Raw genomic sequence first — 15,537 nt, 5'->3', positions numbered from 1 at the left:
AAGTAGACTTTGCAAGTTTCTACTTTAATAGCAAATTGTCAAGTGCAAAACCAAGTAGTTCCCATGAAACTATTTTAAAGATAATTTGAACCATTTATGTGGAAATGATCTTAACCCTTTGAATTTAGCATCTATAAAACTTTAACCATGAACGATTCAAAGGGAACACATTCAGTTAGAATATGATATTTTTAATAAAGTAACTTAAATTTAAATAATGTGGTCCAATAATCTAATGCAAGCGAACATAATTTACCGTGCTTTACTAATAATAGTACATCCAATTAAAATAATGCGTCCCACAAATGCATCAGGCTTCATTTCCCCTAATAAAAGCCAGCACTTCCTCTCTCACATAATGAGCAGTTTCCCATAAACTGCATAAAATCACTAAAAAGTAGCAATTTTTCTCCATCTTCCCGACAACTATGCATCCGAAACAAAATAAAATGTTTCACAATCTCCGCATTTCCGCCGGGCGTATTTCCTGTTTGGAAAGAGGGTGCAAAATTAGTTTTTTATTTGAAACGAGATATTTTTAAGCTGGCTGAGATCTTTAAAAACTCCTCTAATGTGGTGTTTAAGTTTGGGATCGCCCCCTCACGTCTCGATATTACCGGTGAATTCTCGCTGCGTCACATCCAATCTTCAATGTTATGGGAAAATTTGGACGGCTGCAAATCAGACTTGCGGGCCTACTATCTAAAGAAATCCTCGAAACAACCAGACCATGTTAAGATTATTTTCGGCTTTAATTAATTTTTGTTCTGAATTGTGTCGAGATAACTAGTAAGCTGACGTTTTCCTTTGTGGGCATTTGTAATGTCCTCTAATGAACACCTTGTTATGCTTAATGCAGCGCTTGGTGTGTTCTAATATTTTTACTCCACGAGCTTTTCTCCCTTGTATATCTGATTAAGCATGAATCTGATTAAGCAAATTGATTAAACCCCATTTCTAACCTGCCTGATAAACATTTTTATTTCATAAATAAGTTCCTGATAACAACTTCGTCCGACTTCTCATGTAATGATCAGTATGAGTATGTTTTTGCTGTTTTAAAAAGAAGCTGTTATTGAAATTTTTGCTTTGTCATTAAAGTTTTGATTTTTTCAAAATGTTCCCTAAAAATATAAAATAAACCACTCTTTTCAAATTTAGTGCAGCGAACCTTAAATGTAGTAACAGTAACAAACATATTAATTATTTTGTCCCATCTAAACATCATACTTACTTTTACGAACGAAAATGTTTCTTTCGTTTGTTCGAATATGCTAATACTTTGATCTACATATGTTTTTCCGATCCAAGTATGTATATTTATTTTATGCCAATATACTAATATAAGTATTTGCATTGTTAATTCATAACTCTTTCCAGTTTCAAAAAATGTTGTCTAATTCTAATTTTTAAGATGGCTAAACAGTCTACCGCTAAAAAACTTGGAGCATATACATGAATTACAGCCTTATGATTGGCATGTACCTGAAGAAATGTGCTGAGCTTTCCATATTCGTTCAAAATTGAATGTACTGGGAAATCTGTTGACGGCAAAATGAATAGCAAAAAGTTGATAATAATTCTCTAGACATTCTATGTTGCTTTCACAAACGCGCTGTTCTGTTCTAAATTTTTAAAATAATTCGCAAGTTTTCCTAGACTAGTTTAAACGGTGTTTGCGTTTTCAGTTACATCCAATAAATATACTTAAAGTCGCAAAGATAACGGATTTTACAGCTTCTTTGTTTCTTGTTTTATATAGCTAAATACAAATTATTATATCTCAAAGAATATAAATTAATGCAACTTTTTTATACGAAAACTTGGCGGTCACGAAAATTCTTAAATTCATTAATATGCAGGAAAACGTACAAAAAATGCCTCTTCATACATAATCAAATACTACATAAAAAAAGCAACTAATTCTTAATTTACAGTTTATCTTAGATTGCGTTAAGGAAATAGTTATTGAAAATCAATAACATATATTTATATTCCCTAATGACCAGAAAATTTATTTTGTGACGATTTTATTATTTCTCTAACACCTTGTAAGTTATTTTACGGTTTGTTATTTAGATATGTCTCTAAATGTGCAATCAAGATTGTCTTATTTGTCATCGTATGATAAAATTTATCGGCAACGCATTGATATGTAGACGTGAATTTATAGCTTTTAATATAAACAATATAAATTGAAATTAAAAACCGGCGCTTGGTGTTGATCAAACAACCAGTTATAAACTAACTACCATAAATTAACTAGCAACATTTTCAAAACCTGGAATATTTTGGACGTGCTGTTTCGTTGGTTTGCTCATTGTTTTCTGTTGTCTGGTAAACTCGAATGAAAAAAAAACTCGAGAACTGAGGCCTGTGCGCGTTCATAGTAGGTCTGAGACCAATCTTGCACCCCCCAAAGTATACACCTGTTTTAGAACTCACCTCGAGTTGAACCTAAATTCTCTATGAACTGCGTCCCACATGCATTCTTGCATGACAAAGGTAAACTACTTTTTCGGAGATAAAATGAGCAAATATAATATAAGAAAAAAATCGCAATTTTTTATCTATTTGCGACAAGACTTGCCAAATTATAAAGGATTTATAAAAATAGCAATTTACTAGTGATAACTGGATGACATTTATCAAGCTAGTTTCATACGAAAACATTGTATTTGAGATAAAACAAAGCGCAACACTTCAAATTTCTTCAACTAGTTTCTATTCGTAAATTAATTTCTAAGTCACAAGAAGAACTTAATTTCACTTAGATATAGAAAATTCGGATATTTCTCCGGTAACAGCATAACTGTTTAATTACTATTTGTATAGTCTTCCTAGTTAAACACATCCTAAAGTTTTTTTCCCAATATATCGAAACAATTAGAAAAAAATCTGCTAGAATCAATTCTTTGTGGACTTAGTAACACATTAGTTGTTGTTTATTTTCACTTTCTTGAGTGTACTTCTCAGTAAAAGTTTAAATGTATGTTTTAGTATTGCATTTCAAGTGCTTTTGGAGCAGTATTATATCTTTACGTTTATTCATATGTGTATGTCCAATACTGGTTGTTTATCGGTATTTGCGAAAAACTTAGGGGCAAAATACAAAAACGACAAAATATGTTAAAAGTGATGGATAATGGTTCTCTTCAGTATGTCCTAAAGTATACCCCCAGTCCCTATTATATTGACGCTGAGGTTAAAGATTGCATTTTAAAATATTGCCGAGTTCGGAGAGATACCAATGAACTTTGATATACAGCATCTACTTATGAAAAGAACCTTTATTGCCGCAATCCAATAATCGTCTTGTTTGGTCAGAGATAAATGTACTCTAAACTCAAGCACTATTCATCAATTTCAGGACAATCAAATGATCAATGCCCCAATTAATAAAAAATTATCACTTACACGTACCTGAGGACACATCTTGCATTGGTATTTCCTTGGCTGGACGCCGCCGTTCTGCATACCACCCATTTTGGTAGCATTTATTGGTTGTGGCACGACCAGCAATGCAGGACTCGACCCAGGGACTCCTGGACTCGAGCTACTAGAAGTTGATCTACCTGATGTATACAATCCAGGAGTATTTGCCATATGATGGTCTTCCATACCAGCATACACTGAAAAAAATAGGTCGAATTGAAATAGATGTAATTTTAATGCGAATTGTTTCGAGTTCCTACAGTTATATCACATTTGTGTGTAAAAATAATGATAAATGCTACTGAAAAGATGGAAGATATTCCTCAAACTGCCAATACCTACTAAGTTTAATGTGGAATAAACTTTTCACGTCATTTGAAAGATGTTACATTAATATTAAAATTCAACAGTCTCTTTTTGATTTACAACAGGTTCAATATTAAAATGGAAGTCGTAAAGAGAATATGCAAAAAGTTCTACTTGAAGATATACAACCCCATAAAAAGGGGCAATAGCTACCAGAAACGGAGCACTCAAATCAGACTTGCTAATTATAGTATATGGAAAGCAACTTTCGATCTTAAGAAAATGACAATATTTAAATGCAGGTGATGACTAACAGAGGCGCAGTAACTAATGCGATTTTAAATCAAGTGAGCTAAATAATGATCAAAAGCAGACTGACTAAATAATTATAAGATAATTAACGCTTTTGAGAGATTTGCAGTTATTTTATGCAATGAAAATAAACTGGTTTTGCAGTTGTGTCTATATGATAAAAATTAATACAAAAATAAACTTATCATATAAACAATCAATTATAAACGCTTTTTGCATTGATGTTTATCCAGTGTGTACACAGCCACTTCCTCTCCACTTATTTCATTAGAACACACCATTTTAATCCCCTTTTAATTCGACTCTGATATGTATCAAGTGACTGGTTTGTATATCTTCGCCAAAACCTCAGTTACATATATTCTGAAACTTGTTCAAAATTGAATAAACATCAATACGTAGTCATCCAATAAACCATAAACGGGCATCGTTTAATAACATAAATTAACATTTTTTACAGGGATTACTATAAAACTAAGCACTAGCTGGCGCTTTTGCCGGCAGCATTCCATTAAAATGAAAAAATATGTTAATTCTTTGTTCGGCCGAAACAAAGCTTCCGGCTAAGCGGTGTTGGTTATTAGTTTTCGGACTAATTGATTGATTTACTAATGAACACAGTCGAAACTAAGCCCATATATTATATGCGAAATAGAGTTTATATGCGAAAATATCATTAAAAACATCTTGATGAAAACAAAGTAAGGGCATAGTTTTGCGGTCACCTTTAGCTAATAATTATTGAGGATAACGACTTATGGAACACATTTCCAATTATCGGCAAGGTGAGAACCAAGAAAGATGCTGTTTTAATTCCTCCTAAGTTCCTCAGATAATCACTAATTATTACTAGGATTACTATCCCCAGCTGGTACTTGCTGGTGAAAAATAATCCCGATACTCCAAGAAAACAACATAATTAAAAATAAGTGGGCAAACGCACCTGCTACATAAATCTGAATAAGATTTATACACACAATTCAACGTAACTATTTCCTCTGATTGATATCTCATTTTAAGATGTTTCAGACATAAATTTATCAGTGAATTTGCATGGTCATTAGAATCATTCAGTTTTCATGGCGTTCAATTTCTCTTTACAACTTATTCCAGTTTCAAAGTAATTATATTCACATTAAAACTATCTCAAAGCATTTGGACCTTCCTGTCGTATTTTAGTTACTTGTTCCGTATAAAATAGTAAATATTCAGTCCTTAGTATGCATGATTTATGGGACTAAACTCCAAAGGATTGTTAAGTGAAACAATAGAATACAGTTAAGTCGGTCGCACACAGTTTCGGAGGTGAGTTGTAATATCCAAATGCTTTTATTGGCGCACTAATGAATCACGTCTTGGCTAAGAGAATGAGGAACTAGTCTAAAAATTCAAAGGAGAGATGCAGGTAAGGATTCCGACAGCGGCACTACAGTTGAACTTTGGCGAAATTACAGTCTTCACCACAGGTTGCTGCACAGATGCTTACAAATTTGGACAATGAATGAAGAAATTTATTGGTCAGGCCAAAGTGTGAAAAGTCTAAATTAATTCAACTATCGTTCTTTCTTTTCAGTCAGTTGCATTTGCTAACTTTCTATGGTGATGCTATAAATTAAGTACGTAACTATTTGGATCTTGGAATTCGTACAAGATAGAGAGTTAAATGAATTGCGGTAAAGATGTAATATTTATTAAAATATTTGTAAAAACACGTTTTTATATTAACCGATATATCAGCATGAAATTTATAAATTTTGCTTTTTATTTATAACAAATTTCAAATTTATTATTTCGAAAAATTTAAGTATTTTTATCTTGCAGGGTAGTTAACGATATGATTTTATAATTTTAAAAACGAATGTTTCGAACGATTTAACTTAATTCTTGATTATCCCTTCTTAATGGAGCAGTGGAGCGGGCGGCTATTCATTTTCCCAATATTTCAAACTTTCTATAAAATTAGATATTTTTAATCCTTTTTCATGTCGTGTGCTTGAGAGGTTTTGAGTTTGTTTAAGCTATTTATTAAATAGTTTGCTGTTAAATTTAAATTATGTTTTATTGTGCTAGATAAATAACATTCTTCGGTTAACAATAGAACAATTGACCTGACCAGGCCAACAAACCACCATTTCAAATTCATTTTCGAGGACATTTTGGACCTTTGGGCCCGATTCTCTTCTAAGAAATCGAGAAACCTGTGGATGAATGTTGCTGGAAATAGAGACAGGCAAGGTCGGCGGTTCTGCAAAATTTCATTTAAATATTCCTGGAACTCAATATTCATGCGACGGCGTTCCAAATATTGGTAAAAATCCATTTTCAGGGTATTTTTCGTATTTAGGTGGCATAAGCAGTCAATCGTATCGTTTTTCTCTTTGATAGAAAATTCAATTTTCAAGTAAAACTTATTAAGTTATTTTTAGCCTTAGCTTTAGCCTTAGCCTTTGCAAAGTATGCGATTGTTCAACTACGAGTTAAAAATATTTTGAAGCTACTAAGTATTCACTGCTTCTTATACCTATGTTTGTTTTGTTTATTAACCGATTTATTCAGAATTAGTAAAACATTATTAAATGTCTGTGGTTAATTTATTAAATTTGGAACATTTAAAATTATTCCTCCAATCCAGTTGTACACTGTCATCTTCATAAAAAGTTAACATTCTACATTACATTTCTAACATTCATATACAAATTAACTGGATGAGATAATGGCATCATTTCCATCAAGTTCACATAGCGTCTGTTAAATTTGAGGCGTAATATCACACACAGTATTCTGAAGCAAAACAAACTGAATTTGTACTATAAATAAATCAATAAATGTCTTCACCATTTGCAACAAGAACTGACAACATATAAGCAAGTTTAATATTAATTTGTGCATTGGCATGAGCTAATATGTTAATGAACCGTCCTAGTGATATCACATTGGAAAGCTAAACTGTAAATAAAATTAATCGTATTTTCTTTTTTGCAATTAATCGAGTAAGAAGGAAAAACCTGGCCAATTCAAAGATTTGCTCATATGGTCGTAGTAATACCTTCCTTCCTCATATGCGAAATTAGCGGATATAATAAGCTGCTTCTATTATTTAATCAGGTAAACCTCACAACATCCGTCTTCTTGAACTTCAGCTCAAAACATTTGCATAAGATTTCCATGCAAGTGTAATTTTCTGTAGTCAATGCCGTGTGCAAATAAACACTGCAAACATACTAATATAAGTCTCTAGTGGCGTAATTGAACCTGCATGAATTCAACTCCTTTATTGACGATCAGTGTTGTAGATATACAGATCGAATTTATATGAAGACATAAAATTGAAGATTTTAATTAAGACGGGACGTTCAACGTCCGGTCGCTGTAATGATTATGTTGATGATGCAGGATGGCCCAGTTTTCTGAAAAATTTAACATTATTTATGGCGCTATTTTGCAAGAAACGCGTCATATTTTAGAGACCTGTTCTTTTACGATATGAAGTAATTGCTGATAATCGTTTTACTGCTGATATTTCCCTTCAGAAATTGGCGCTTATCGACAAGACCATGCAATAACTGACATGCGAACATTTTATTAGGTTGTCGCGCTTGGTTAGTAACTAGCTATCTTTGGGGGGTTTAATTCTTTTAACTGCAAATATATGCATGAACACTTGTACACCACCTTATTATCTTGTATCTCTGCATGACGTGCGTAACATTTTAAATTAAGGCATGAGCTTTAAAGCAATTTGCTGCTGTGGAAGAAAGGCGAGCAAAGATGTCATCCGCCCAGGTCAAAAGCAAACACAATCAATTAGTAAAACACTTAGTACTTTTGAACCGCCAAAGAACGCTGGCTGATGTTTGCTTCAGCTTAATTTACCAAATTTCCTAGATTTAAGTTGACTAAAGACGCAGTAGATTGTCGTGCTTGAAAAACTTATCTACACAATCTAAATTAAACTATTCTTTGTTCAATCAAGTTTTGAGGCAATCAAGGTGTGTGCATATGTTGACCTTGATCAGGCATTAGCCGGCGGCATTATTTTCGACTATTCAACTTGGATTATTTTATCGTTCTTTTCCTGCATCTCATTCATTTCGCTAGCAGTGAAGCCATACAGAGAAGTTCTTATGTGGGAATAAGTGGGTTATATAAGGCAATCTTCCGTTTCGCACTTGAACAAAATGTGAAAGATACCGTCTTAACATGGCAATTACTTGATTTTATAAGCTTTAAAGTTGTTGTCAAACCGTAGCGTGTTAAATAAAAATTACTGTATAGGAAGGCGTATAGTCTGACTATGAAACTGGCAGCAAAATTTGTGTACATGCTCGCTTGAAGAGTAGACAAAAAATAGCAAATAAGTGGTAAAGGAAAAGTGGGACTACATACATTTTTCGTTGATGTAAAAGTATGCTGATTTATTATTTTAAAAAAGTTCAAAGAGAATAGCTCATTTGTTTTTGTATATATTTTTAATAAACAAAACCGCATTTTGTCAAAGTTGTTAACTAGCCCAATTTGCTTTTCTTACAACCTGTAACAATGTAACAAAGCCATTTCTTGTAGAAGAATTATTGCTGATTTTTCAGTTCATGCTTTTTAACACGTCAAAACCGTCAAGACAAATTAAGTTAATTCTAACTACCTAAAACTTTACTTTAATCCATGCGAAGAAGTGTAAGAGAATTGATGAAAGATCGAACATTATATTTTTAAGAATGAATACGTTTTGTTATTTATGTAAATTTATCGTGAATAATCTCTAGTAATTAAATTGAGGAAGACGAAGCTATTCTTAGAACATTTGAAAATTAGAACTAATAGCTGGATAGTTCTTTTTTCGCTTTGGAAATATTTAAATTGAGGTTTTTCGGTCTTTGTCATCATTAAGTGGTTTTGTATTTAAGTTTAAATTACTTTTTAAATATTTTTATCGATCGCCAACGAAGCAACAACAACAATTAGAAAATGTTGTTCAAGACCTGAGATTCAGAATACCGATTATTTTTAAATATTCGAAGTTTTTACTAAGCTGAACGTTATCCTTCTTTGGGGATCCACGATTAAATAATATAAAAATCTTCCAGAGATAATGTTTTCCAAAGAATCCTATTATATGCTCAATTCTACTATTCCACGACAAAGTATAATATTTATATTATATCTTAAAAACGACATAAATATATGTTTTTAATATTTATTTGAAATTCAAATGTGTTAACATTTTGTCCATTGAAGGTTTTTGAAGACTGAATTTACGCGTCTTCGCTTGATCATCTTCATGTCATTGTTTATATGCCCGTTATAAGCTGAAGGATGCTAATGAAACTTGCTTTTCCGCTTAATAAATGGACTATACTAAGATAACACCTGGGAGCAATCGTGATCCATTTTCTGAATTTTTGAGAAAAAAGGAAATAGTAGAAAATTCACATTTCCTATATTCCCTTATCGATGGATAATCCTCTTTAGCTCCTTGACCATCATCAACACCCTCAAGGAGCTAAAGAGGGTCAAAATAATCATCTCTAAGTGACCTATTTCATGTATGATGAACATTCATAACGGTCAATCTGAATCAATCTCGTAGGAAACTGGTTGAGAAAAAACCCAAACAGGAACAATAGACAAATTATTAAGATACACCTTGTACTGCTTCGCGAAAATTTCTCGTTGTGCCCAAACAACAAATTTAAATTTAGTAATTTCAGCATACAATAGACACTCGACCCATACTGTTACCTCATGAGGAATTAAATTTCGGACTAGTCAAACAGGAACTTCTTAAGACGCCTCCGGGCAATGCTAAATTATACGCGGTAGATTTAAAGTTCTTTGCTACGGCAATTCGCTTTTGGAATAACCAATATCGAAAGCATTCAAGATCAAGTATCATTTGATGGCTAAACAACCTGTCGGTAATTACGATTTGCCACACATTCTCACTGTCAATGTGGTAGGACGGTGATGATGAAAAACTGATTTTTCTGATACGAAACGAAAAAATATGACGGTTCTGTTATAACAACTTGCTGAAAATAAACGTTCAGTTGTGGTGAGGCCATACATTTTTACAATAATGGAAAAAAATGGTAAAAACCCAAAAAATGTGGAAGATGTTAGGGAAAACGATACGGACAATTTATTTATCATTATTCGCGATTAAAAATCATTTGCTAATTATTAAATTACTAAGTCCTCTGGATGCAAAAAAAATTGCAAACCATGATATTTCGTCGATTTCATATACGAAGAATAAACAACGTTCGAAATTTGTCACATGAAATTCAACAAAAGATGATTGAATTAAATGTATTTTATCAATGGAGTTTCGTTTCAAGTAGAGAGTTAAAAAACGTTTAAGTTGTGAACTTCATATAATTGACACTACTTTACCTTGCGCTTAAATGCGTTAAAACTGAAGTGTATATTAGCCCATAGGCGTACAACTCGAGGGTTTCCACATTTTCATCTTTCTCAATGAGCCGTTCAAGCACCGGAACTTTAAATAAGTAACTTAATTTTAATTAATTTATATGTGCAATTATGTCAACAAAATAAGACAGTCACAATACATATGTATTTTTTGCATTTTTCTTTAGTAACAGTTCTTTAATTGCTCGAAAACTGTTTAAAATGATATAACCGAAAATCACGCTCAAATTAAATTTTAATTTTGAAAATTTTACAAAAACTGCAAAAATAATTTAAAACTATAATAAATCACGATATTAATTCTTATACGGCCAGTTTTATGGCAATTTGAAATTTACTTTATTTAGACAGTGTGTATTTCATTCCGTGAAGTAAATTGGAGTAAGAGATTCTTATATCCTCGAAAAAAACCTGTACAAACTTAGCACGAATGTAGTCGTTTTTCTTGTAAGAAATATATAAAACACACACAGTTTCAGGTGCGATAACCAGCATCCTTGCCAAAATATGTCCAAATATATTGTAGACCCTTACAATGATTTACAGTGCATTGCAGATTAAAATAACTGCGAAAAGCGGAACTTCTAATCGATTACTAACGTTATTGGCACAGTACTTAAGAGTTGAAAAGCACAAAGTAATCATCGCAAGTGGCCTTCAGCATTCAAGTACCTTCTCTTCGAGATTTTCTGTTGGTGTTTGGTACTCGTCATTTACGGTAGTGGCCTTGGCTAACTATACTGTGATGCACAATGTATATATGTTAGTAATAATTATTTTTAAAATTGTTGTTAATGTTTATCTTCCTACATCTAAGCGAAGCAATTGGTAACGCATTGTTCAGACAGGATATTTGAACAGTTAAACAAGAATGATCGTTAAAGTAACGTAATGTTGAATCAATTGAATGCAGTAATTTGAGAGCTTAATACGAAAAAAGCTGTTTATATTTCGGCGAAAAAGTGGCAAAAGGGAACCCATTAAGTATTCAGAGCAAAAATCTGATACCTATAAACAAAGTGGCCTTTTCTTCATTACAAGATTAAGTATTTCAACCCGTTCATCGTTGAAACGCTTCGCTAACCGTATTATCAATGGTCTAATAGAAAATGGAATGACGAAGGATGATTGTGAAAAAAGCGATTTAATCGAAAACTTATGAATTAAAGTAGAAAATATACGAACATGCATGAAATTACTTTTGTCGTTACGCGGTACTATCTGATTTTTTCATTGTTTATGTAAAATGCATTCCTCGGGAACCGTAATCCGAGAGAATAGAAGGAAGTAGCCTTCGGGTGATTCAAAATTTTAAGCAACCAATTGTTTCATGGGCTTTAGTAAGAGCTTCTTTTTCCATCGAGGTGTGAGTGCGATAATCTAATTTAATCAAGTGTGTAATGATGGAGAATATGTTCTCAATAAAACACATTAAATTTAAATTGGTTGGATAGCTTTCAATACTTTTTGCGTTGATGTTGCTGCGGTTGTAGTTTGACCCAATTTACTCAGAATAAAGCTGCACGATTTCAGCTTACTTTAATGATTTCTAGGTATCAATTAAGCCTTATTTATCAAGAAAGTTTATGGGTCAAATTAAAAATAAGTTTTTGGCACCTACATACAGATTTCTTTACTTGCTAGCCGATAGGGCAATGAAAAACATTGATGCCATTCCTCTCATCTAGTTTTTGCAAATGTCGGAGTTTTTAAAAACAATTATAATGTTCACTATTTTTCTACACTTCCAAAATACCCCCACACAACACCCCCAGAGGAATGACGCCAATTTAGAATCACCCTGTGTTATTTGGATCAATTTACTCTCTGCACACCTCTTGAAAAAATCGCCAGCTTAAGTTTTTGAATTACCATCTATATAGATAAATTATAATAGGAAATTGTAAAATCGCAAAACGTTTTATATTGTGTTTTATTAATAATTAATGATAAATATTAATTTAGAGTTCTAGTAGGAAATTCAGCATGGTAAGTCCTGTTAAACAGATGAATTTGCATACTTTTGAATGTTAGGAAGTTAGAAGAAGCGTGTGCTCATTACTATTTATGCAGAAAAGAATATTTGTTACATTCTATAGATACAGGATGTTTGAACACAAATAAAACTGCATACGAAACGTATCGTAACAAATCACTTATTGCTAAAATATGTTTTTTTTGCGACCATCGGCATCTTTCATTATTATTGGTAACAGACAACACATAAAAAAATGAATAATTACTTATCCACCGCGCATCACGCCAGTTAATATCGGTAAGGTTAAGATGTTTGATAAGCACGTAATTCAATAATCTAAAAAACGTTTTTTTTCTAGTTGTTTCTGTATAACAATATATTATGAGACACCTTTTACACAAAGTCTCCCATACTTGAAAAAAAAACTTTCTGAAGATATAAACTTTCTGTTCATAAACACATCTTTAATAAAATTTGATTGGCATCTAATCATCTTAATGGGTATATTTTTATTAAATAAAATTGACGTGTCGTTTTGTTGCCTATGGAATGTTTTTGGCACAGTTATAAAGGCTGCTATAAGCTCATCAGCAATATTAAAAAAATATCGATGTAAATCGTCTGAATTTATCGCTAATTGTCGCTAATTGAAAAGAACAATGTCTATTTTAAATTAGTTCGATGATACAGCGTCGGCAGATACAGTGTCGGCAGATCCATAAGCGAGGGCCGACTTTTATTTAAATATTACAGACAATCCTACCAAATCATTTTGAATTAAAAAAGTTCCAAAATTTCTTCTAATATCTTGTTTTTAAGACATTACAAATCAGCCATACCTATTTAGGTTAAGATTTGCTTGTCGTCTGCATTACCTCTTAATGCAATAAATGTGATGAGAAATGGTAAAAAGCACAGTGAGAAACAAGACTGTTTGAACTCCTCTGAATCCAATCCGAAGCAAACTGACTCTTGAAGGTGGAGGCCATATCTGCTAGAGAAACGTAGAGGACCAAATTCTTAAAGGCGACTGATTATCAACTCGAAAATCACCAATTGTTTAGCACGAGTCGGGCTGGGTCAATTGTCCGAATTTCCTTAATGTTTGAAAGTTTAGTGGAAAGTAGAAAAGTATTTGCGGACAACCAGTTAACCAAGAATTTGATTGAAAAACTGCATTAATTATCAAGTTTTAGTGAACTATTCTTATAGCCTAATACACTTTAAAGATGCAAATTGACCTTTTAAGGAGATTATACAGCCAGCAAGTTTTAAGATATAACTCCCACGCGAAACTGCGCATCTATACACTTATATATCTTTTAATTAAGTTTATAGTCGAAGTAAAAAATAAAAACTAGGAAAGTATAATAATAAAACGCTAGACTGGGGCCCGTAAAATTTGGTTTGTTTTTATTTTTGCTGCAAGAGCCATAAAAATATACTTTTATGTTTATGTCTATCCCATAAAAATTCTGCTTGCTAATCTTTTTTATTTTATCCTTTTATTTTTTATGGCTTTCGAACGAAAACGGCAGTCTCTTTTGACTAAACTCGGATTAAATTCAAAACACAACAAGAATGCAATAACATTTATCTCTGGTAAATTCGGTTTCTAGAATACAAAAACAATTAAAATTCTCCCTCATGAGTATGTGAATATACTAGCGCCAAATGTGGACTTTTGCCAGAAAATAGATCCGGGATCCGGGATTCGGGAATACAAGAATTGTCTGTTGAACATTTGGGTAACAATAAACGAATTGGAGACGAAACAACATTATTAGTATGCCTATTTTCTACATAGCAATAATAAAATATCGTACCTTTTTGCATCTGGTTGTGTTCATTCATTTTAGATTCGTATCCTTGTTTGCCCATGCCCATTGTATTCCGAGTCCAGTTCGGATAGTCGTCTTTCCCATGTTGGCCACACTGAAACAAATAAGTTATTAGGCATTTGTATTAGATTTTAATTCAACTTATCCACGCAGTTTGTTCTTCACTTAAAGTCACCGGGTGTTTTTTATTAAGGGATTTCTCAGGTATTTTTAAGACAAAAAGTCTATATACGAATGGGTACGCAAGGCAAGTATCGAGCTGCAGGGCGTTAAAAAATGAATTAACATTTTTGTTGTTCCTAAGTAGTTTTTGAAATAATAACGATATTTGGACGAAACATGGTATCTGGGGGTTTCGAAGCAACAAGTTTAAATTTCATCTTGGTTTTGCTGCTACAGGTAGTGGGTGCTACTTACATCTATTTTTTTCTTTTGAAGAATCATGACTTTTTCGTGCATTGTTTCATCAGATTTTGTTGCAAGAAAATCAAATCCTTAAGTATTCGCTTTAAAAAGTGGCTTCAAACAACTGTTATTAAGATATTTTGTTTCAAAGTAATCAGCGCATGTTTTTTTTTAAATACAATGTCCTTTACGTCAATATGTTTTTTTGACTTGACCACTCATAAACAGCATGTAAACTTTTGAAAAACACATACGTCAATTATTTTCGCTAAATGGCTGAAAAATTGGTAACACAATTGATTTTGTTGCTAAAATATGTAATAATAAAAAAAAATTAAACACCCATTTGCTCCATAAGTAAGGATTTATGGACCCTTGAATATATGGACTTTTATCTGAAAAATACCTGATGATTATACCTAACACTTATCAAAAAACACCTGGATATACATATACTTTTTACGTGTTGGCCGTCTATTCTATTTTTATAGTTATTCTTAATATTATTGTCATACTATAGTACATTACATATTAATTTATTTTTATTGTTATTATTATTACCCTTGTATTGAAACTGAAAATTAATTTTTTTTTTAAATCCCTTTACAAGTAAAGATTCACGATAACAAGATAATATAAAATTATAGGATACCTGCACATTAGCAAGTTTAAGTAAGCATTTACGAAAATAACTGAAAAACGAGAAGTCCTAAGCGGATTTTCAATTCAACTTTTCGTTGATCATTCCAATCACTTTCGCTTTTCATTAATTGGAGCTTTTTCATGACACACATATGGCCTATTTGAACAACAGGTGAAAGTGTTAAA

At 32.3% G+C, this 15,537-nt stretch overlaps 1 protein-coding gene across 1 annotated transcript; it reads right to left on the bottom strand.

Annotated features, from left to right (window-relative positions):
- Positions 1 to 3,375: 3,375 nt before the first annotated feature.
- On the bottom strand, positions 3,376 to 14,913 carry LOC125504366 (zinc finger protein rotund-like). Its single transcript, XM_048666228.1, has 3 exons — positions 14,722 to 14,913; positions 14,290 to 14,398; positions 3,376 to 3,632 (listed from the first exon to the last, which is right to left on the bottom strand). The coding sequence occupies exons 1-3, from the start codon at positions 14,761 to 14,763 to the stop codon at positions 3,376 to 3,378; spliced, it is 408 nt and encodes a 135-aa protein (XP_048522185.1). The 5' UTR covers positions 14,764 to 14,913.
- Between the last annotated feature and the right edge of the window lie 624 nt (positions 14,914 to 15,537).

This window comes from Dendroctonus ponderosae, unplaced genomic scaffold, assembly GCF_020466585.1.
Source record: "Dendroctonus ponderosae isolate FM_Combo_2020 unplaced genomic scaffold, Dpon_F_20191213v2 Dpon_F_20191213_417, whole genome shotgun sequence".
Lineage (NCBI taxonomy): Eukaryota > Metazoa > Arthropoda > Insecta > Coleoptera > Curculionidae > Dendroctonus > Dendroctonus ponderosae.
Note: the sequence above shows the minus strand (reverse complement) of the source record. Positions and strands in the feature narration are given on the sequence as shown.

What these genes read in the sequence shown, in the direction of transcription:
- LOC125504366 (XM_048666228.1), bottom strand. Translation starts at nt 14,763, where the DNA reads ATGCACGAAAAAGTCATGATTCTTCAAAAGAAAAAAATAGAT. An exon ending in TTCAAAAGAAAAAAATAGAT is followed by an intron (nt 14,399 to 14,721) that starts GTAAGTAGCACC and finishes TATTTGTTTCAG; the next exon opens with TGTGGCCAACATGGGAAAGA. An exon ending in ACACAACCAGATGCAAAAAG is followed by an intron (nt 3,633 to 14,289) that starts GTACGATATTTT and finishes TATTTTTTTCAG; the next exon opens with TGTATGCTGGTATGGAAGAC.